The sequence below is a fragment of the Marmota flaviventris genome, chromosome 7, assembly GCF_047511675.1.
Source record: "Marmota flaviventris isolate mMarFla1 chromosome 7, mMarFla1.hap1, whole genome shotgun sequence".
Taxonomy (NCBI): domain Eukaryota; kingdom Metazoa; phylum Chordata; class Mammalia; order Rodentia; family Sciuridae; genus Marmota; species Marmota flaviventris.
The window spans coordinates 114,700,454-114,722,161 of NC_092504.1; the positions used below are offsets into that span (position 1 = coordinate 114,700,454).

General features: G+C 33.7%; 1 protein-coding gene across 6 annotated transcripts in view; it reads right to left on the bottom strand.

Annotated features, from left to right (window-relative positions):
• Gucy1a1 (guanylate cyclase 1 soluble subunit alpha 1) overlaps positions 1 to 21,708 on the bottom strand; it is a 60,818-nt gene that overhangs the window by 25,530 nt on the left and 13,580 nt on the right. For 5 of the 6 annotated variants that reach the window (XM_071614585.1, XM_071614586.1, XM_071614587.1 and 2 more), the window contains one exon: positions 3,634 to 3,986. In XM_071614585.1, coding sequence (XP_071470686.1) covers positions 3,634 to 3,888 — 255 coding nt within the window. In that variant the 5' untranslated portion in view covers positions 3,889 to 3,986. Of the gene's footprint in view, positions 1 to 3,633; positions 3,987 to 5,011; positions 5,031 to 21,708 lie in introns of those variants that run through there. The other variant, XM_071614588.1, reaches the window with a different exon arrangement.

Here is a 21,708-nt window from a genome sequence, read left to right on the forward strand (position 1 = left end):
CTTAGACTCTATGACTGAGGAGCTCACAGGATTATCAGGGGGCAACATCTATGAAAAAATAAGCAATATAATAGTAAAAGACCAATAAATGATTGAGATGCAAAGAGTTTTTCATTACTCCGATTATGTTTTTTTAAGTTTAAACTGGTATTTTAATTTTATGTGCTTTCAATTTTTTTTCAGACAAAAATTACAAATTTGGACGTAATGATCAAGACTTTTTAAACTAAAATATTCCACTACTCTGGATGAACAGCTCCCATTGTAAATTTTCTAATGATAATGAATTTTAATACTTGCCATCCCTCACAAAAACGTAATCAAAGAGTTAAATCTGATTACCTAAAATAAGAACTATGATGTCAAATACTATTTTGAGTTTCTTCCTTTGGATTATTGATAGAACTGAAACTAAAACAGGCTGAACATTAAATCTGTCAATTTGAAAAAGAAACAGTGAAAAATAGAGGTATATATCAAAGACAAACAGATGTTTGGACAGCCAATGATGAAATTCAGATTGATTAGTACACATTTCAACTGTTTTCAACAATGAGGCATTTACTGTCATATGGCAAATGACCTCAGATGGAGAAGAAGAAGAGTCATACTATAGCCTTGTCCTCTCTGCCACATGACACTAGTCAATTCTTTGAGTATTTTTGTGAGTTCATGAAAAAACAACACAGTTTATTCTAAATAAAGATAAAGCAAAAATATAACCTATATTTCATATTCCAACCTAGCATTTCAGAACATTTCATTAAGAAAAAAAAGTAGGGCAGTTTATAGTGGCTCACACGTCTCAAAGAATAAAAGAATTCACACAATCCCGCGACTTCTCCAAGAGAGCGGGAGAGAAATGGAACATGCACATCCATTGAAAAGGTTTCAGAAGGTCACAGAATCTCTGTCTTGGACAGTTGTTGAAGGTATTTCCAATACCTTTAAAGCCAGCTCATAAAAACTCAAATGTATAGACACCGAACAAAGCTATAAGGAACACAAAGAGTCAGGGAAATGTGACACAACTGAAGAATAAAATAAATGTCTAATAACCTACCATCAAGAAACAAGGAACTATGAATTACTTGACAAGAAATTCAAAATAATAATGTTTGCTCAGTAAGCTATAAGATAGCACAAATAGACAAAGTCAAGAAAACTTTGTGAACAAACGGAGAATAAAAGCAAAGTAGTAGAAAATGTAAAAAATGAACCAAACAGAAATTCCAGAGTTCAATAACATATTACCTAAACTGACAAATAAAGAGTTTTAGTAGCAGATTTGATAGAGCAAAAGAATCTGCAAATTCAAAGATAAGTCATTTGAAACTACTCATTAGAAGATCAAAAAGGAAAAAGAATGAGGAGAATTTATGGGCCTTTTGGAACACTATCAAGTGAATCAGAATGTTTCAAAAAGAGATTCCAACATGTATATATTCTTAATGTAGCACTTCAAAATTTATCCAACAAAATAATAAAGCTAACGTGACAGAACTCAGGGAAAGGATGGAAACAATCCAATTTTCTCATGATCACCATCTGTTCACCTCTGCGCATTTCACTCTATGCTTAGAAATAAGAGTATTAACCACTTCTCAGACTATGATACAAACACTCCCTGAGAAGGGCTATATTTCTCATCCTAGCCAAAGCTGGTTGTCTTATGACTGAAGAGGAGTGAACATAATTAAATATTTATTTCAATGATCATGAGCCAAGATACTATAGTGATGATATAATATTTGTAGTAAGCTCCCTCAACTTTCAGCTAGTTCTGATGCATCTTCCTTTAAGCTTCAATTTGTCTCCTCTTTCTCAGTAATTCTACCCTTATTTTCAAATCAGTTACTGCTCTAACCACTAAAAGCTGCTTGTTTTTGGTTAAGTCACTAAATTTCTCTGATACTTCCTGCCTGCAGGTGGAGGGAGGTTTCTTTGAAATTCCTTTTATATCTAAATGTCAGTGAGTCTGGGTTCTTTGGTGCTCTGCATCAGTAAAATGTTGATTTTTGTATTAATTAAAATTATCAACATATTATGGTAGCTGAATTATGACTATGTCAATGTCCAACTTTATAGATTAAGTGAGTTTATATAAGCCTATGAATATCGAAAAGGGATGAAGGTATCATGAGAATTTTCAACTGCTCTTCTCTTTAGCCCTGTAGGGAGAGAGGAGCTCTCCACCTCCATTTCTTAAATATTTGACTTCCTTTGGTAAATACCATGTTCTAAAGTTTCCTTTAACCCTCTCTCTCTCTTTAATATAAAGATATTTTAAAAATTTAATTGGTGCATTATAATTGCTATATATAATGATGGAAATCATCATTACATATTTGAACATGCACACAATACAACAATATAATTTGGTAAATTTCATTCATCAATACCTCTTTCCTCCTATCCTCCCTTCTCTAGTTCCCTTCCTCTACTCTATTAGTCTTCCTTATAGTTTCATAAGATCCCATCCCTTTTTCCCTCTTTTTCTCTTTATATAAACATTGACTTCCTAGTTTGGCTTATTTCACTTAATATAGTATAATGCTCTCAAGTTCCTTCATTTTCCTGAAAATGACACAGTTTCATTTTTCTTTGTGGCTGAATAAAACCCCATTGTGTGTGTGTGTGTGTGTGTGTGTGTGTATGTAGGTGTGTGTGTGTATATATATATATATATATATATATATATATATATATATATATATATACAATTCTTTTTTCATTCATCTGTTAACAGACTCTTAAGCTGGTTCCATATTTGGCTATTGTGAATTGTGCTGTTACAAACATATACAACTATAAATGCTAACTTTAGTACTTGAGGATAAATACTGAGGTGTTATATAACTGGATCATATGGTGGTTCCATTACTAATCTTTTGAGAAACCTATATATTGATTTTTATAGTGGTTTTACTAATTTACAATCCCAGTAATAGTGCATAAGGATTCCTTTATCATCACTCCTGAGTTAACAACAGTGAGACACTGAAAATCACAAGCTCATGTCTCTGAGCCAAGGGAATGCCTGGTTTAAACCTAATTTGTACAGTTTTTAGATTCAGAGCCAATAAAAAAAGGAGATTTCCAGACTTCTGCAAGTTGGCAGGGAATAAATGATACTCTTTGGAATTAGGACAGGAAAGCCTGTCAGAAAGCACATTATTCTTCAAAGAATTCAATTTTAAAACAATAGATAAAGCTACTGAGAACTTATGGTATGGCAAGAGCTACGGATGATTCCACTTAGTACTCATAAAATTCTAGGGACTAAATAATATTATTATTTTCATTTCACAGATGAGGAAACAGAGGTTATCAGGAGTTAAACAGTTGCTCAAAGTGATAAAGTTTGTCAAAATTCATAATCTTTTTTGAAAATAATTCAAGATGTTAAACGTTTTAAGACTAAACAAAATTTGAAGCATGGTTCTTCTTAAAAAGTGTTTTCATGTTTTAAGGAAATATTCTGTATTTAGTATAACCTTAAAAGTGATAAAGCAAGTGTTTAAGCATTTTCCTTAAACCATATGTGAGTGTGTGTGTGTGTGTGTGTGTGTATGTATGTATTTACAATTTCAAAATATCATTAACCTCTCTAAAGGACATGCACTCACTCACCTCTGGGAAAATCAGTTTGCAAATACTCTCTGCCAAAGTGTGAAGATAGACTCGGCTCCGACTGGTCTTTCTTTGTGGAAGTGCTCCTTGTATATTCTTCTCAGGGATGTCTTGACAGATGGGCAGGGCTGCTTTGCAGCTCTCTGCACCTCCTGCTACCTCCTCTGCTGGATCTTTAGGAACCTGACCTGGGGCCAGTAAGGAGAAAGGACATTCCCCTGTAATCTTGAGATCCTTGAGCTTTGTGCAGAACATGATGCTGGCGCTGTCTCTGCTGTGATTTCCTCTGGCTGAACTGCTGTCCTGATAAGCAACAGCCACTATCAATTCAAGGACACTGTTGACCGGTGTGTCTGTGGGCAAAGAGAACAGAAAGAGGACTAAGAGGAATGACCTTTTACACTTACGAAAACAAGAGGAAGACAGGTGCCAGAAAATAAAGACCATAGAGTCATATCATTTTCAAGTAAATAATTATATATATATATATATATATATATATATATATATATATATATATATTTTGCAGGTACCAATTACAAAATGGGTAGAACATCTGGCAAAGATATTTAATATGTGCACATTTAATATACTACTGTAGTAAAATACTTGCTTTTAGTATTTTAACATTTGTCAAATAAAACGTTTTTTTCTAAAATGTTCTTAACACAAACTACTAATTTTTATTTTTATAATCCATTTGCTCTAGTTTGATTCCTTAACAGTGGAATACCATGCCAAAAATTTAAGTCTAAATCTATATTTTATTAGTTTTATTACTTTATTCCATCATTATTCCATTCTTCTTTCTAAAAAATTATGAATTGTATGAACCAATATCTCCTAAAAAATACCTAAAGAAGAAAGTATATATGGAAAGACATAATGATGCCCAATGTTATGTTTTTGGACCTGGAATATGGAATTTCAGATGAAAAACAAGATTAGTAAAAATGACTACTGCAAATGAAAATATTTATCACTATAAATAGCAAAATAACTTTAAAATATTATCATAAGAATTAATTTCTCTTCAAAGAACTCCTCATGACTAAGAACATATGGAATTTTCAGGTGTCTGACGATCCATATATAGAGAACACTTGGATAAATCAAGAAAGATTCTCTTTCCAGGCCCACTAAACTCATATACATCTCCATTCCTGCATATTCTCCCTTCTACTTTTTTGTCGATGTCATGGTTGTAAATCGCCACATAATTCATAACTCAATTATTGCTAGTTAATTGTCACTAAAACTGTCTAGTTTGAATTCAACACATCATTAACAACACTAATGATCTTTGACTGAATCCACCAACTCTTTTCTACTCTAAAGAAAAAAAGAAAACCTTAAGGAATAATGGAAAAGAACCCACAGCTACAAATTCCCTACAATGTGTGTGACACAGTTTTGGGACTCTATATTTATAACTAATCCTATCAGCAACCATATGACACAGGTATTATTATCCCCAAAGGGCCAGAGGCTCCAAAGCTCAGGTCATTTTCTTGCAAGTGAAAAGCTAGAAACTGACAGGGCTAGTGTTGCAATTGTAGGTCTATCTGACTTCTGAGCCAACCTGTTTTCTATTACCCAGACTAATTCCAAGTGACACCAATTTCTACATAATCAGGCTTTAGTCTATAAACTAAGATAAGTTTACCTGAAAAAAAACATGGCCTACAAGTTTATATTAAAATCAATTAGGAATCTGTATCTTCTGTCATTTGGGTAATGGTATCTGAATCATCCAACACACAGTTTTATATTTCAATCTTTAGTACTGGAATGTGATCTTTTTCTTTTTCTTTTCGGTGTTTTTCAATGACCTGATATATTCTCAGTATGTACGTAAATTGTCACAGGTAAGTTATCTTATCAGATCTGAACAATGGACAATTCATTTTTCTGAATGGAGAAAAATAAGAAAACTAAATTCAACTCTGGACACCCAGGAGGTGACATGCATATCAGATACAGGGACACTATGGATGCTGCCAGAAGCTATCAGAATGGGTTGTCATTTAAAGTTATACCCCAATTCTGTGATCACATGCAATTTATGAATCAATAGGGCACATAGGAAGATTCTATGTGTTCAAGAGCAGGAAATATATTCTGCCCAAAGGGAATGGAATTATTTATCTCAACCATTCACTGAGGCAGGCCAAAGGTCATAAAGTGATGGGGAACAGCTATATGAATTCTCAAAGACCTAAAAGTCTAAAGTTTCCAGCCACATTCCCTTTGAGCCTTCATTCAATAAAAATCCATATCTCCATTTTTATCACATCTCAACATAATGCTAATATTATCTTACTATTATTGTTTACTGACTTTTAAACTTCTATTTTTTTATTTTTACTAACTTCTATTTTGATTTATGGTCTAAATCTGTAATGAGTAAACATTTTCTGTAAAGGGCCGGCTTTGCAGGTTATGCAGCCTTGTTTGCAACTACTAAATTCTACTGTTGCAGCATGAAAACAGCCATGGACCCTAAACAAAGGAGTGAGCATGGATACATTCCATTAAAATCTTATTTGTAAAATCAGGCTGCAAATCTGATCATTTGCTGACCCCTGGTTGTAAAAAACTGAGTAAGTTAAATGAAACATTTTGATCTGACTATAAGGCCAGAGTTACTTTTTCATATTCATTTCCTGCTTTTTTTCTTTCCAAAAGAAGCAACTATGTGCATCTAACTCTTGTTGTTTGTAGTGCTAGGGACTAAACTTGGGGGGCCTCCTCCATGCTTGGCAAATGCTCTTCCCCTAAGCTACATACCAGGTCTATGGATCCACTTTTTGTAAAACTTGAAAATAATCAAACAGATTGTGGTGGATAATCTTAAATACCTATTTATTTTAAAAAATAAAAATGCCAATATTTGCATCAATGCTAACAAGAAAGAATGGTAACTGAATGTCATAATTTCAATTATCTCAAAATATAACTACAAAGACTAGCAAAAGAAGATACTCTAAAAATGAAGGCAATGAGAAAGAGAATATTATAGATTGCATCTGACAAAAAATATGGAACTTCTTTCTAAAATAAATTATTATAATACATATTAGAATTCTAGTATTGGACTTAGATGTTTGGCAGAATACAGCTTATGATAACTCTTCTACTAAATTTAGTCTCTCATTCACATTGGATTTCAACTCTGGGAACCAAACTCAACATTTTAATTCTTATCTGTCTACTCATTCTGATTCTAGATGTATACAACTGACCAATCAACCTCTCTCGAAATTCTTTCTTTTCCTGTATTGCATAGTACACTAATTTACAGAAAATGTCCCTGTTTTTTGTTTTGTTTTTAATCAACTTAAAAAGGGCAATAGGAAATGAGTTATGCTTACTTCAACATTAGTTAAGTGTTTAGTCTCATTAAGTCACATGCGTATAAACAAATAAATTAGCATTCTTCATGGTTGTAATTTCTGGTGAAATTACACACGGACCTTGTACAGGAAACCTATGTTCATCTTGGTTTCTTGGTTTGTCAATGAGGAATTTTTGGTTTCTTGGTCGACAAACCAGGAATACAGAGTACATTCTTCCGTTAAACTAGTGATGATTTTTATAAGTAACATCAGCAACAATTTCAGAAATGGTTCCCTGAGTTGATGAACTCAGAACACAGAGGATTATAGAAATGTAGTAACATGTTAAGGGGAAAAATAAATTAGAATAATAAACTTGATGACAAGACACTGATGAGCAGCAGGATCATTTGTTCTCAGAAATGTAGAGAAGTACTTGCTATCCCAAAAGTTGAAGATTAAACCATTTCCAAATATAGTGAATGTTTTCTCACTTTTACTAGTCAGTGATTAACTTTGCTGGGCTGGGAATAATGACCCAGCTACCAGCCTTATCCTCATAATCAGAGACATTATTGTTCAGGTAAGGGGACTCTCTACTGAAACTTTAATTAACCATGAACACCTTGTTTACTTCATGTAACAAAATCATGTGGACCTGAGGAAAACACTACTTGGGTACTCTGACACTAAATGCCTCTTTTATAATAGCAGATTTCAAAATTAGAAATAGGTGCTTGGTGCTGTGGCACAAACCTGTAATACCAGTAATTCAGGAGACTGAGAAAAGAGGATTGCAAGATTGAGGACAGCCTGGATAATTTGTTGAGACCCTGTCTCAAAATAATTTTTAAAAGGTCTATGGATGTAGCTCAGTAGTAGAACATTTGCCTAATACACATGAAATCTTGAGTTTAATCACCAGTACCATCACCAAAAAAGAAAGAAAGAAAGAGAAGAAAAGAAAAGAAAGAAGAAATGGGGCTTGAGGGGTGGGGTGTGATGGCTGGACAGCATTAGAACTGAGTCTCCATCGTAAACGCAAGTAACTATATCCAATGTTTAATATCAGACCTAGAGCCTGAACATGCCAAATCTTGACTAAAGAGAAAATATGTTTTACAATCAAATCTCAAAGTCCAGACGTTTAATAGCAGCCAATAGAAGAACTCAAGACCAAATTGTTTTGGTAAGGATAAAATTTGCATACACCAGGACAAACCATAGCACCTGTTTTCATAAACAAACATGAGAAAAAAAGAGCTTAATTTTCAGGTAGACTGAAAGTCTAGAAAGTTTTCCTTCCTTAAGTATTGAAAAAAACATGCCAGGTATGGTGGCGCACACCTGTAATCCCAGCAGCTTGGGAGGCTGAAGCAGGAGAATCACAAGTTCAAAGCCAGCCTCAGCAAAAGTGAGGGGCTAAGCAACTCAGTGAGACCCTGTCTCTAATTTAACACAAAATAGGGCTGGGGATGTGGCTTAGTGGTCAAGTGCCTCTGAGTTCAATTCCTGGTGCCTCCCCCCCCAAATAAGAAAAATAAATAAATAAAATCCCCAAAATAAGTCTTTTAGAATTCACTGTGCAGTAGGAAATGTTTACAGAACTTTCTATGTGCTATATCAGGAAAGCAGCACAAAGTAGTAGAAAAATTGGAGAACGTCTCCAAGTTTCTCCAATACTAAGTTTAAAAAAAAATTTAAAAAGCAAACCCAATTCTGACTCCTTTATCTTGTCCTTCCTTCCTAGCATTATCATTATGTTTTATTGTTACACTTCTTGAGAGATCATGCCTATGGAATCTGTTCAATTCTTTAATTCATATTTATTCCTAAGTCTAAAACTCTCTGGCTTTTGCTTCCAGTGTGTTACTGAAACCACCGTGTTAAATTCAATGATGCCTAAAAGTTAAAACTCAAGAATCTTTTGACTTTTAATATACTTGGATTCTCTATTCATTTGTATTTTCTTTTTCATAATCTTGACTCCAGTACAGTTTTTGATATCACTGGATTATCTCCTACTTCATATAGTTCATTCCATAAATATTTACAATGCCCTGCTATGTACCAGGCATTCTGTATCAGCGGGAGATGCACAAGGGACTTCCCCTGCTCTCAAAGAAGTTTGCATCCCAGTAGGAAAACTATTTCTGGGACATCAGTCCCAAGTGTGGCATGTGCCACAACGAGAGGAAGCACACAGTGTTCTCTAGGAATGCAAATCAGACATCCAAATTTATTCCCATAAGAAATCAGAGCCAAGCCAGGGGAAGAGTTCCAGAAAGAAGTGCATGCTTGGAGATAAAGACACATCCAGTAATACCTAATCTGCAATATGAAATGAGATAATTCTAGGCTAATGGAAATACAGTGTGTGAGAGAACAAAGTGATAGGACTGAGAGATAAAGAGGTCAGGATTTTGCAAGGTTCTGAAAACCACATTAAACAAGTTGAAACTCCATTTTATGGGCAATCAATTAAATAAGTGAGAAGCAAGTTTGTGAATAACTTAGGCTGTATTTTAAAAAGATGTTTTGAGATATATAATGAAAAATGATTCAAAGTTGGAGAGATGGCAGACCTGTGTCAGGATGAAATGGTGACCCTGAGGATGAGAAAGTAGACCAACTGCAGAAAAAATTTTTGAGAGAATCCATAGGTCTTGCCTACTAACTGGCTATGGGTTCCAAAGGAGAGGAAATCACATCATATGACTTGCCTTCTCAATACTACAGGCCATGAAAAAATCGGGGGACCATTTTAAACACTCAAGATAAAATATAGTATATTTCCTATGACCCTGGTTATTAAATAGTAACCATGCCCAGATTTGGGAGTTTCAAAATTATATAATACCTTGAAGGAGGTATTATATTTTTCCTGTTAAAAATTTTTTTGGAAAGTTATCTCTGCTGTTTCTTCAAAAGTTAACATAAGGGAAAACAAACTCCAATTTATGTTACTGAATAGAACATTCACATTTTCAATAGACTATATCGGTATTCAACTAGAAGCTGTCTCCAGATAGTTTTAAGAAGACTGGAGGGTACCTCTATTGCATTTCTGAAACTAACGAAGTCTTCCAAGACAAAGAGGTCAATGACATCACTTCCAAAGATCAAATGCAGCAGGTGTCCCCTCCCAGTCCAATGGCATCTGCCTTGCTAACACTACATTAGTGAACACAAGTTATGTTTAATTAAAACATTAATTCTTCATTAAAAATAAGATGAGTATAATCCTCAGTCTTTTTCATCGTCCTCTGACCTCTCTGAATTTAGTATACTATATGATAAGGAGATAACTCTAAAACATTTTCTGGTTTTCAGTCTGGTTATCAAAATGTTTACAGAATGTTTTATAACTAATTAAATATCAGAACCTGTGGAAGTATGAATCCTAATTATATATGTTTATTAAACTAATGTGATTATCACTTATACATATACTTAATACATCTTTGAATTAGATATTATTGCCATTTGTGGTGGGTCATGTAGGCTTTGAGGAAATTGGGTAAACTTTTCAATATTTTATTCCTAAAATATATAAAACAACCTCTTGTGGTCCTTGCTATGGTTCTCATCATAGTTATATTGCTAAGATAGTTCTTTACATATACTTTGGCATTTAAAAATATAGTTACTAAAAATGTACTGATTATTTTGAAATGAGTTAAGGAGAAATATAATTCCTTTTAAATCCTACAAAAGCCTTTTTGTTTTCCACTATTTGCAAATGGGAATCATATATTTCTATAATGTGAATTGGCTCAGATGCAACTATAAAGAGGGAAATGATGTCAGTATGAAGTGGCACTTGCTAGATCTCCTTCACCCACACTCATCGCCTGAGCTGTATCTGACCAGAGACCCTATCTTGGAAGTACTTATTACTATACTGTAGTCTTCATTAGAATTAAATTGTCTTTCTACTAAGTTTATACCATTTTTAGGATTGTTATCACTTTACTTAGTGCTCATAGATATTGAAAGGTTTCACCCAAAACATTTTCTTCCCATAGTCCTTTTATTTTTAGTGCATAGTTTTGCAGCATCTGAGATTTTCTAAGAACACATATCACATTACAGCAGAAATGTCTCCACCCTCAACAATTTTGACTTACATTTGCAAGCAGGGCAAAAAGCCAACTTAACTATCTGGAAAAAACTGTCAATACAGTTCCATTTTCTAAAATCCCACAGATTTGACAGTGACTTAATTAAAAAAACCCTTCATTAGTAAACAATTGGTCTGACTGATACATTTCATTTAAGGGACATTATGAGTGGATGATCACAAGACTTTGTAACTTCTCCATTTTCTCTTCTTTTAAATTTTTCTCTGACAGGAAGGCTTGGAAGTACACCCTTTAAATCGGTGACATCAATATATATATATAATACATAAATATCAACATAAACACATACTTCAATACACTTATTTTTGCTCTTCTTCAAAGGGGACTTTTTTGAGGCTCTTGAAAGTACATGTATGTGTGTATGTGTGAGTGTATGTGTCTCATGAATGCAGGCAATTAGAATGGGAGACTTTATGATTTGGAGGGATAGGTTCACATAAAGGTAGATATCATGCTCAGAAGTGCCCTGAGCTAATGGGGTTAGTGCAGAGGTTAAGAGTTTAAAAGATCAAATGTTCCTCTGCCATGTACTACCTTTGTGATCTTAGTCAAGGTCTTAGCCAAATTCACCTCAATTTTCTCCATCTGAGAAGTAAGAATACTAATAGCAACAATATCATAAATGTGTTATGAGATTAAACCAAGCAATACATAGAGGAGCTGGGGATGTAGCTCATTGGTACAGAGTTTGCATAACTTGTGTAAGGTCCTGTGATTGATCCATAATATCACCAAAAAATACCGATGTGATTCTGCAATTCGTATATGGGGTAAAAATGGGAGTTCATAACCCAATCGAGTCAAATGTATGAAAGATGATATATCATGAGATTTGTAATGTTTTGAACAACCAATAAAAAAAGTGAAAAAAAAAGAAATTCTGTGGGACATGCAGAATATAAGGGCAAGGGTGAGATGAATACTACTAATAATAAAAGCCAACATTTATTAAAAAAAATATCGCCAAAAAATAATAAAAAAAGGACAGAAGAAAGAAAGAAAGGAAAGCAAAGAGCAATAAAAAACAAGAAAAAAGTCCTAGCATCCAGAATGCACTGAACACATTTTGACTATCATAATTCCTATTTGGGAGTAGTATAGCATTGAAAAATTTCTTCACTTCACTGTGCTTCTGCCATCTAACCTCCCAAATGGTAAAGTGGTGATGAAACAGTGTTAAATTATGGATTAAAGAAAATATACGTAAGATGGTTAGTTTTGGCTGGCACCGACAGATCCATAATTTAAAAAGAAAAAAAGAAATCCATTCTTGTATTCAAGTCTTAAGTCATTTGCTTTGCAAAACATATGATGCTTCTTCTCCTAGGTATGTAGTCAATTTTCTACAACAGAGATAATATTTATCAGTGTCTGGCCGATAATTTTAGAACAGATCATGCAATAAATGCTTTGGGTACCTACAGCCAACTGGAAACGCTCACTGCATTCTGCTGATTTTAACAGACATCACTAAATAAATAATTAACACATTCATGCTATCTTCTCAGGAAGATCCAGGAATGTTTTATATCACTTAGCAAAGCCTATTTAAGGGTACTGTGATATAACCAAGTGCTTTGTATTTTACAAATAAAAAAATCTCCACTGAAGAACATTAATAAATACTAGGAAAGTAATATCTATGTCAATAGTTATTTTTGTTTTACATTTATTTTTTAGTTGTAGTGGGACACATACCTTTATTCCACTTATTTATTTTTATGTGGTGTTGAGGATTGAACCCAGGGCCTTTCTTGTGTGAGGAAAATGCTCCACCACTGAGCCACAACTCCAGCTCCACTTTTCCTTCTTTTAAATGGCAAAATAATAGAGTTTATAGCACAGCTCAGAGCAGGAAGATCTCATTTCAATTTTATCCTATATAATTCTTTTAACTAATAAGTTATATGTCAAATTTATTTCAAACTATGTTAGAATATGGATGCTAGATTTTCAAGCTCTTTCCTGCTTATCAAGCCAAAACTGTTATATAAATCATGGAATTCTTATGAAATTGGAACTCATAGTATTTACTATAAATCCACATTATCCTCAACATGGCAATAAAAATCTCATGATAATCAAGTTTAAGTAGAATTTCTGTGTTTTATGATTTTCTTTTCCTAGAATGTTAGATTGAAAAATGATTAATATTTGCTATACAAACTGTTGGCTCTAATCATTGCTTTTTACAAGATGTGCTCAATATCAATTCACCATTAACTTTTCTGTATACTTACTTGCTTAGTACTTGCTTATTTTGTAGAAAGGTTTAGGTGAAGGCCAAGGAAAGATGGGACATTAAATTGACATGTTCATTTTACAGCATTTGTAAGAATAAGAGATGCAAGTGTTCCTGGTCAGGGTAAAAAGATTCTGCCATTGATCACACCTGTAGAACATTTGTATTAGCATTTCAAACACTGGGGAGATATGAAGACCATCTCATACTTGATGGGAAAGTGAGGGTGATCTTAGCATAGAACTCACCAAACAGTAAAGTAAAGCCAAGTTATTTGGGTTCTAATCTGTCCTATTTGGAAAGAAGATTCTGGAATTAGAGACAATAATGATGTCTATGGTTCTTCTAATGCAGCCATTTGAACCTTTCCCAAGTTTCTTGACAAAAAGAATCACAAGCTAAATAAATCATGAAAAGAGTTCATGAAAGAGTTCCATATATTATTAGATAGAATCTTATACAACTTAGTTAAGAATAAATTAAACAAGGAGTTGAACTGAAAAGAAAAACCGAGGATAACGAGAACAAGTGTTTCAGTGGTAGACACAGACAGTAGAGAAGGTGGATTAGAGTCCTGGAAACCCAGGGGAGGAAGTGTCTCTGGGAGTGACTAGGGCACAGGCACCCAGTAGCTGGACACCATGTGTAGTCAGGGACCTTCTCAGGATTTCAGGTATAAGAATGGCTCTTTCTGATTCTTGACAAATGATCCTTTGTCTCCAACACTGGGAAACTGGGACAAGGCTTCCTAATGCTTATGTTGAAACCAAGCTACCAATAGACACGCACCAAAATGTATTTCATTTGATTCACTATAATTTTAATAAAGCTCATTATAAATGTTAACATAGTGATTAGTTTCAAAAAAATGATGTGGGGCTTCTGACCATGTATTTTGCTGGTATATATCTGTATACTTGGAAAAAAACATGTTGAGAATGTTTTCCCATTTAATGTTTTCACATTAAATCCAAAATCACAAACCAATTTTTAAAATGCCCTCTAGTTGATTCAAAATAGGGTGAGTTAAAAGAAACCTCCCAGACCATCAACCCCAAACGATTTTCCTCTTATTCCAGTGTGTATCTCTTACATAAAAGCTAACGTAAAAACATAGACATTACATAATAAAAGTTTAAAACTGGAACAGATGGTAGAAATTACTTCTTGCAATCTCTCCTCTTTGTAGATGACAGAAGACTTTAGTGACTTGGCCCCAACCCCAAAGCTCAATGGATGTAGAGGTGAAACAGGGATTCAGAAAATATGACAAAACCCCATAGCTCACCCTAATGTATCGGTATCACCTCCTCAACTGAAATGCAGAGAAACTCTCCTCCTTCTATATGCCCACAGTCACTGTATGAACAGCTTGGGAAAAAAAAAATAACACTTAGTTCTTTTATGTGTTTACTTATTATTACTTATCATTATTTGTGGTGCTAGGGATGAAGCCCACAACTCTGCACATGCTACCAAATGCTCTACCACTGAGTGATACCCAATACCCCCATTTAGTTTTGTTTTATTTAAGGTCTCTGTTTAGTAACTTGTGAGCATTATTATAAATGCTTCATCTTCATCTCAGTCCAATCAGATGACTGGATTTCTTCTACATGTGACAATAACATTGAGCACACTGCAAAATTGTTCTGGCTGGCTATAGTTTCAAAAATAGTTCTTCCAGATTCCTTTTTTTCATAATTTTCTCATCATCCGTTGCATTTTCTCAAAAAGCTATGTTTAGCCTCTTTTTCAATTCTGCAAACAGGTTTTCTACATAACCTTATTGTCCCATCTTAGTCACTTAATCAAATGTTAGTTATGTTTCCACTCTGAATCTAGCCAGCCATTGCCAGTGGATCACCATTTATCCAACCTTGGACTGCCAGTAAGTTTTTTTCTGCTCCAATGAATAGACAGAGCTACTGGCTACATGTCATCTGGCATGAACATTGAGTAAGTATAGTTGACCTAAATCTTGAATTCATTTGGTCTTTTCCCTTTACTTTCCCTAGATCTTTTGTAAATGAAATATAAACGCACACATGAATGCTACGCAACTTGAGAAGAAAAACATTTTAAAATTTTTCCTTTATATATATTTTCCTTTTCTATTTTATCAGTTTTAGGTCTGGATTTTTACTTCTTTTAAAAAGGTGAAATCTCATTGTTTATAGAAGTTTATTAATGTCACTAAAATTGGCGGTTGCTCATGAAGTCAGTGATGCTTGTGTAATTCCTTGTCATCCACTGTGAAAGAATCTAAATGAAAATCCACACATGCTTTCTCTAGTTCATTGCTTCCTCACAGGGTTCTGCATCATTGGGAATCCAACAAATGCAACTAGGGCCAATAAAATATGTCAATATTAGACTATTAACCATAAACAATATATGGGGTGAAGTGCAGGCAAGCAAAACTGTGACATATGAATAAAATGAAGCTTGATTAAAGCCTATACTGTATTTTATTTCTTGGAAGCACGTTTTAAAGTTGGCTGTTAATAAATTCATTTATATTTCACTCAAAATTTATTGAGCTCTTTAAAATAAAACCATCCCTTCCTGTAATTTTCTTCCAGATGAAATACTGGATAAACACATGCACAAACACACACACACACACACACACACACACACTGAATTTTCTTAAGTGGCTATAATAAAAAGTAAAAAATATGCAAAGAGAGAGTTAACAATGTTAATAAGAAATATTAATTTTCAGTGGTGGCAGCAGAAGGACAAAGGCTTTTTGGAAAGTATAGAATTCAAGCTTGTTTTTGAAATTGACTGGGGTTTAGACATTAAGACATTGCAAAAAGAGCATGCCAAGGAAGGGAAGAGCACAGAGAATGCAAGTAATGAAGGAAACTGTGGGAAAGAGGCAGGAAAGGATGGGAGCTTGAGATATCATGAAACTAAAGCTGATATGAGGTGGCCACTCACAGATGTGAGGCACACAACAATTCTGAGGTTTGGTTTACAATGATAACAGTGACATTATTAGAAAGAGGTAGCAGAAGTCAAGCAGTAGGTCCAAAAGGATATTGAATTTTGTGTTTAGCTGTTAGTGGGGCATCTATGTAGAGAAGATGCATTTGAATATTGGAATCTTCAATTCTGATGCATTCAGCAGGCTACAGATATGAATTCATGGTCATCTAAATAGAAAAAGTAAAAAATGGGCTTCATTTAGACTGTTCAAGGTCAAAGTGTTACATGCATACAAAGAAGAGGGCCAAATTTGGTACTGTGAGGAACAGTCACGTTTAAAGATTGATGAAGGATGTTATGATTAACACAGAGAAGAAGCAATTTAAAAAGCATGACAGGAATTAACACAGAAGAGGACAAGTTTAAGAAGAGGTGTATGTTGCAGGAGGATAGGGGAGACTGAGAAAATACCATTTGATTTTTGGAGTAAAGGGAATTGATGACCTGTAAGAGAGAAAATTCTCTACCAATAATGGAGTGAAAGTAAAAAGAAATAAGTGAAAAGAAATATAAATAAGGAGTATGATAAATGCAATAACTGAGCTTAGATTATGTTAAGACCAATGGATTAACGAATAAAAAATTTGAAAGAAAGGATTTTCTGGATAGGGAATCTCTTTTGCTTTGTTAATCTATACTGGTAGTTTTCTAGCAATAGAAATAATCACTACACAGTGGACAAAATTAGTTTCATTAATGTTATAGTACAGGGTCTTTCATTCATGGTTTAGATGCAGAAAATCATCAATCATAGTTTTTTTTAATCCATCAGAAAATTTCTATGAAAAACTACAAAGTCATACTTAACAATGAAACACTTTTCAGGCTCTCTTCAGAAACAAAACTCTTCCCAGTCTAATGAACACTGTACTGAAGTTAGGCCCTAGCCATTGCAAAAACTTAAGAAAATAAAACACAGGGGGAAAAGGTTGGCTACTTGTTCTATATGCATATCATTTCTCATGTAGGGATTCACAAAAGCTATCAGAGCAACAAAATAAGTTTAGCAAGAATTCAGAATAGAAGGTTACATACAAAAGTCCACTGCTATTTCTATACTAACAGCAAATATTGGGAAATGATCATTTTTAAAACTCACTAATGATTGTGTTGATAAACATAAAATAACATAAAAATAAATCTGACCAAAGAATTGCAAGATTGCTACACTGAAAATTAAAAACATTGATGAGATAGTTTAAGTAAAGCCTCAGATAAGTGGAGACAAATTGTTGTTAAGGTCAGTTTGGGTCAGCTAAGGTCAATGTTCTTAAGATCAGTTTTCCGTAAATTGGTGTATAGATTCAGTACAATCCCAATCAAAATCTGACTCAAATCTTTAGTAGAAATTGAGAAAATGATGGTAAGATACAAAAGAAGATACAGAATAGACAAATCAACATTAAAGAAGAAAAGTAACACAAAAGGAAGCACACATATCTGATTTAAAAGTTATCTTAAAGCTACAGTCATCAAAAGTTTGCAGCTGGGTACATGGCACACACTTATAATCCCTACTACTTAGAGGAATGAGGTACAAGGATGGCTTAAATACAGGAGTTGAAAACAAGCCTGAGCAACACAGAGAAATACTTTCTGGAGTTGGGGGGTGGGAGGGAAGACTGTGGTATTGGTTTAAAATGAGTGACATAGAGATTAATGGAATTGAATCCAAAAACAAATCTAAATTGCATTGTCATTGATCTCCAACAAAAGTTTCAAGATAATATGATACAAAAAGAAAAAAATGTTTTTAAATAAATCATGTTGGATAATCATAAGGAATAAAGTCAACTTTTACCCATACTTCATACCATAGATAAAAGTTAATTTTAAATAAATCACAAATTTAAATGTAAAAGTTACAACTATAAAACTTTTAGAAGAAAGCACAATAGAAATATTTTGTGACTATGTATGAGGTGCAGATGCTTCAATAGGGGAGAAAGGCATGAAACTTAAAAGAACATGATAAACTGTACTTCATCAAAATTTTAAGAAAAATTTTTGTTCTTTGGAAACTATCATCAAATACCAAAATGACAAAGTCGAGGCTCCAAGGATATATGCAACATAGTCATCAGTGATAGCTGAATCAACAGCACACAACATTTTACAAGTCAGTAAGAAAAGAGAAAATTTGATTTGAAAATGATTGAGAAATCTGAACAAATAATTTACTAACGAAGATAAATGACTAGCCAATAAACATTTATTTGTATGTAAAATACAAATAAATGCTATACATTTACAAAATACAAAGTAATGCTATACATTTATTTGTATAGCATTAATAATTGAAAAAACTCTATTAGTATGCCTAAAATTAAGAATTTGAGAATGTCGAGTTTTTGTCAATGTTTTATTCCAAAAACTGTAATGCGTACACTGCTCATGGGAAAAAGGTGCCACCACTTTGGGAAAAAGTTTAAGGGTTTCTTAAAATGTTAAACATTCTCTGTCATACCACCCAGCTATGCCATTTTTACATGTTATTTGAGAGAAATGTAAACATATTCTAATACAGATTTGCATGTGAATGTTCATAGCAACTTTATTTGCCATAGTACAAAACTGAAAACAATTCAAGTGCTTATCATTATATGAATCTATAATCAAAGTCCTGTAGAGCCAGGCATGCATAGGAATATCATTCAGGAGATGCATACAACAAGACAGATGAATTTCAAAATCTCCATGCTGAATGATACTCCACACACAAGAGACATACTATAAAATAGCTTTTATATAAAACCTATAAATCTATTAGAATAGAAAGCAAATCAGTAGCTACCTGGGATCAGAGGAGGAGGGAGGGATGACAAAGAGACACTCTCTGAGGTGATAAAAATGTCTGGTATCTCAATTGTGGTGGTGGTTTCACAGGTTTATACATCTGGCCAAATCTCAATAAACAATATTTAATATATATGTGAATTTTGTATATTAGTTTTACCATGGCCAAGTTATTAAAAATGAAGAACTCAGAGAGTTGATAAACTGAGCTACATTCCATAAAATAAAAAGCCATAAGGACCATGAGATTCATAGCCATGTTCATCCCTGATGAAGTGGTGGAAGGTGACAGAATCTCAGATAAGAGAAACTAGTTAAATATTGATCAAACTTTGGGCCTCTACAGGCTAGCAGGACATATGAGAATCTTGAGGAGTCCCATCTAAATGCCAAAGGCTGGCCTTCATCAAGGGCAGGAGGCCAAATGTTGGAAGCAAAGGAGGAGACTTGAGAAATTCTCTGATCTGTGAGACTTTCCTCAAGAGCAAATCAATGGATTGCTCAAGGCTGTAAGGCAGACAGAGGTATTCAAAGCCTCAACAAGTATAAGGCAGTGGCTGCTGATGGATAGCAGGGCAAGGAAAGATCTCTCAATAGAAGAAAGATAGAAGAGAAGAGAACTCCCCAGAGACCCAGAGAAAACAAACTGTTGTCCACAGAGCATACAAGGATTTCAGATATGTCAAATCTTAAACCCTGCTTAAGAGAAAGTCTTAATCCTATCCTCAAAACATTTGAAGGCATGGATTGAACATAAGTAAAGCTCTCAAGAAAGCTCAAACTCAGATGCACTCAGTACTAAATGTTTGCTGCCTGGTAGGAATAAACAGAGAAGGAAAAAGAGAGTACTGAAGTCAAGAGAAGAAACAGTTAATAGAAACAGACCAGGAAATTACGACCTCGGCAGCAGATAACAACAAGAAAAAGAGAAGGACGAACAGAAAACAACAACAATAAAAAAACACTTAAACAGATAGTGGCTAGGAATTTATTGCATGTATTTGATGGCACCATTATTTCTAAAAATCCAAGAAGCTAAGTGAACAATAAATACAGGGAAAACCAAACCCAGAAAAATCATAGTGAAACTTTGAAACTCCAAGATTGAAACAACAATAACAGAAACAAACTTTAAAACTAGCCAGAGAAGAAAAAAAATGAAAAGAAAGAAAATGATAAAAATATTACTGAGTTCTTATCAAAGTAATTTAGTCTAAAACAGAAACAAAATAAAATTTTATACCTTAACTTTCACACCCAAGAAAATACTCTTCAAGGAGTAAATGAAAAGACAAAAAAAAAAGTTTCCCAAATATTTCAGTTTTAAAGAGCATTAGACAAGGAGGGAAATCTGAAGATCATTTATTTATTTTAACTTGAATGAATTTTTGTCAAAGTTCTTTCAGATGTATTAACTTTGTTCTTCTTTTATGTATTTTATTTAGAACATCACAAATTATTGAAACCTAACTACAAGTCATATGCTAGAAAGGGTAGATAGACTCTGAATGGTATTCTTCATATGTAAAACTTGACTAATTTTGAATCATCAGGAAAACTTGAAAGTGGACAGAAAAGTTGTCTAGCACAGTAATCAAAAGGATGGACCTTGCCTCAGGAGGGACACTGGTACCTCCACTAATGCAATGTGTGACATTTAGGCAAGTTACTTTTTCACTTGGTCCTCCATAAAACAGTGATGAGAACAGAATTTCTCTAGGGGTTTGATTAAGGTAATGAAATTGAGTCAGTGCTTGAACATATTATAAGCTTCATAAATGTTAATTATCACCCAGATTTTATATAAAATTATTGCAGCACCTTTATGATTATCATGTTCAGGACATAGCAGACCTATAGACATATTTCTCCACTGTAGTCTGAAAATTAATTCTAGGAGATACCCTGAGATCTTTTCAGAGGATCTGCAGGGTCAAAACTGTTTTCATAATAAAACTCTGATAATGTGTGCTTTCTCACTCTCATTCTCTCATTTAGTAGAGTGAGTTTTTCAAAAGGCTATATGACATGTGATGACTTAATCATCCTAATGAAATTTTTTATGTTTTTACAGAATTTTCTAAATTAGTACTTTTAGAGTGTAAATGCAGATTTTTGGAGATTAATGAAGTTTGTTCTCAGAACTTCTGTTTTGCTCTTCCTTGCTATCACCATACTTGCTACAGCATTTATAATCTCTTTATTGTCCAACAAATCAATATTTTGAAATCCTGAGTTTTCTTGCACTCACATATAAAAATAAGTTAACTGTAGTTTCGTGTTTTTTTCTGCAATAGCATTAAGTTGTTATAATTCTTCTAAGTTTTTGATTTTTCATTTGAGCTGCTATTAATTTGGAACTTAATTATTACTTTAAAGGAAATGTATTTCTATTTTTCTTATATTTAAAGAGAGGTTTTCGCTGTAAAAGAGGGAAGAAACTGGAAAACATTCTCAAACCACAAGGAGCCTGATGGCTTTGTGATACTTAAAATTTCCAAAGTCAGTGGTGAAATTAATTAATATGAGGTTTTGATACTATATAATGAAGTGTGCC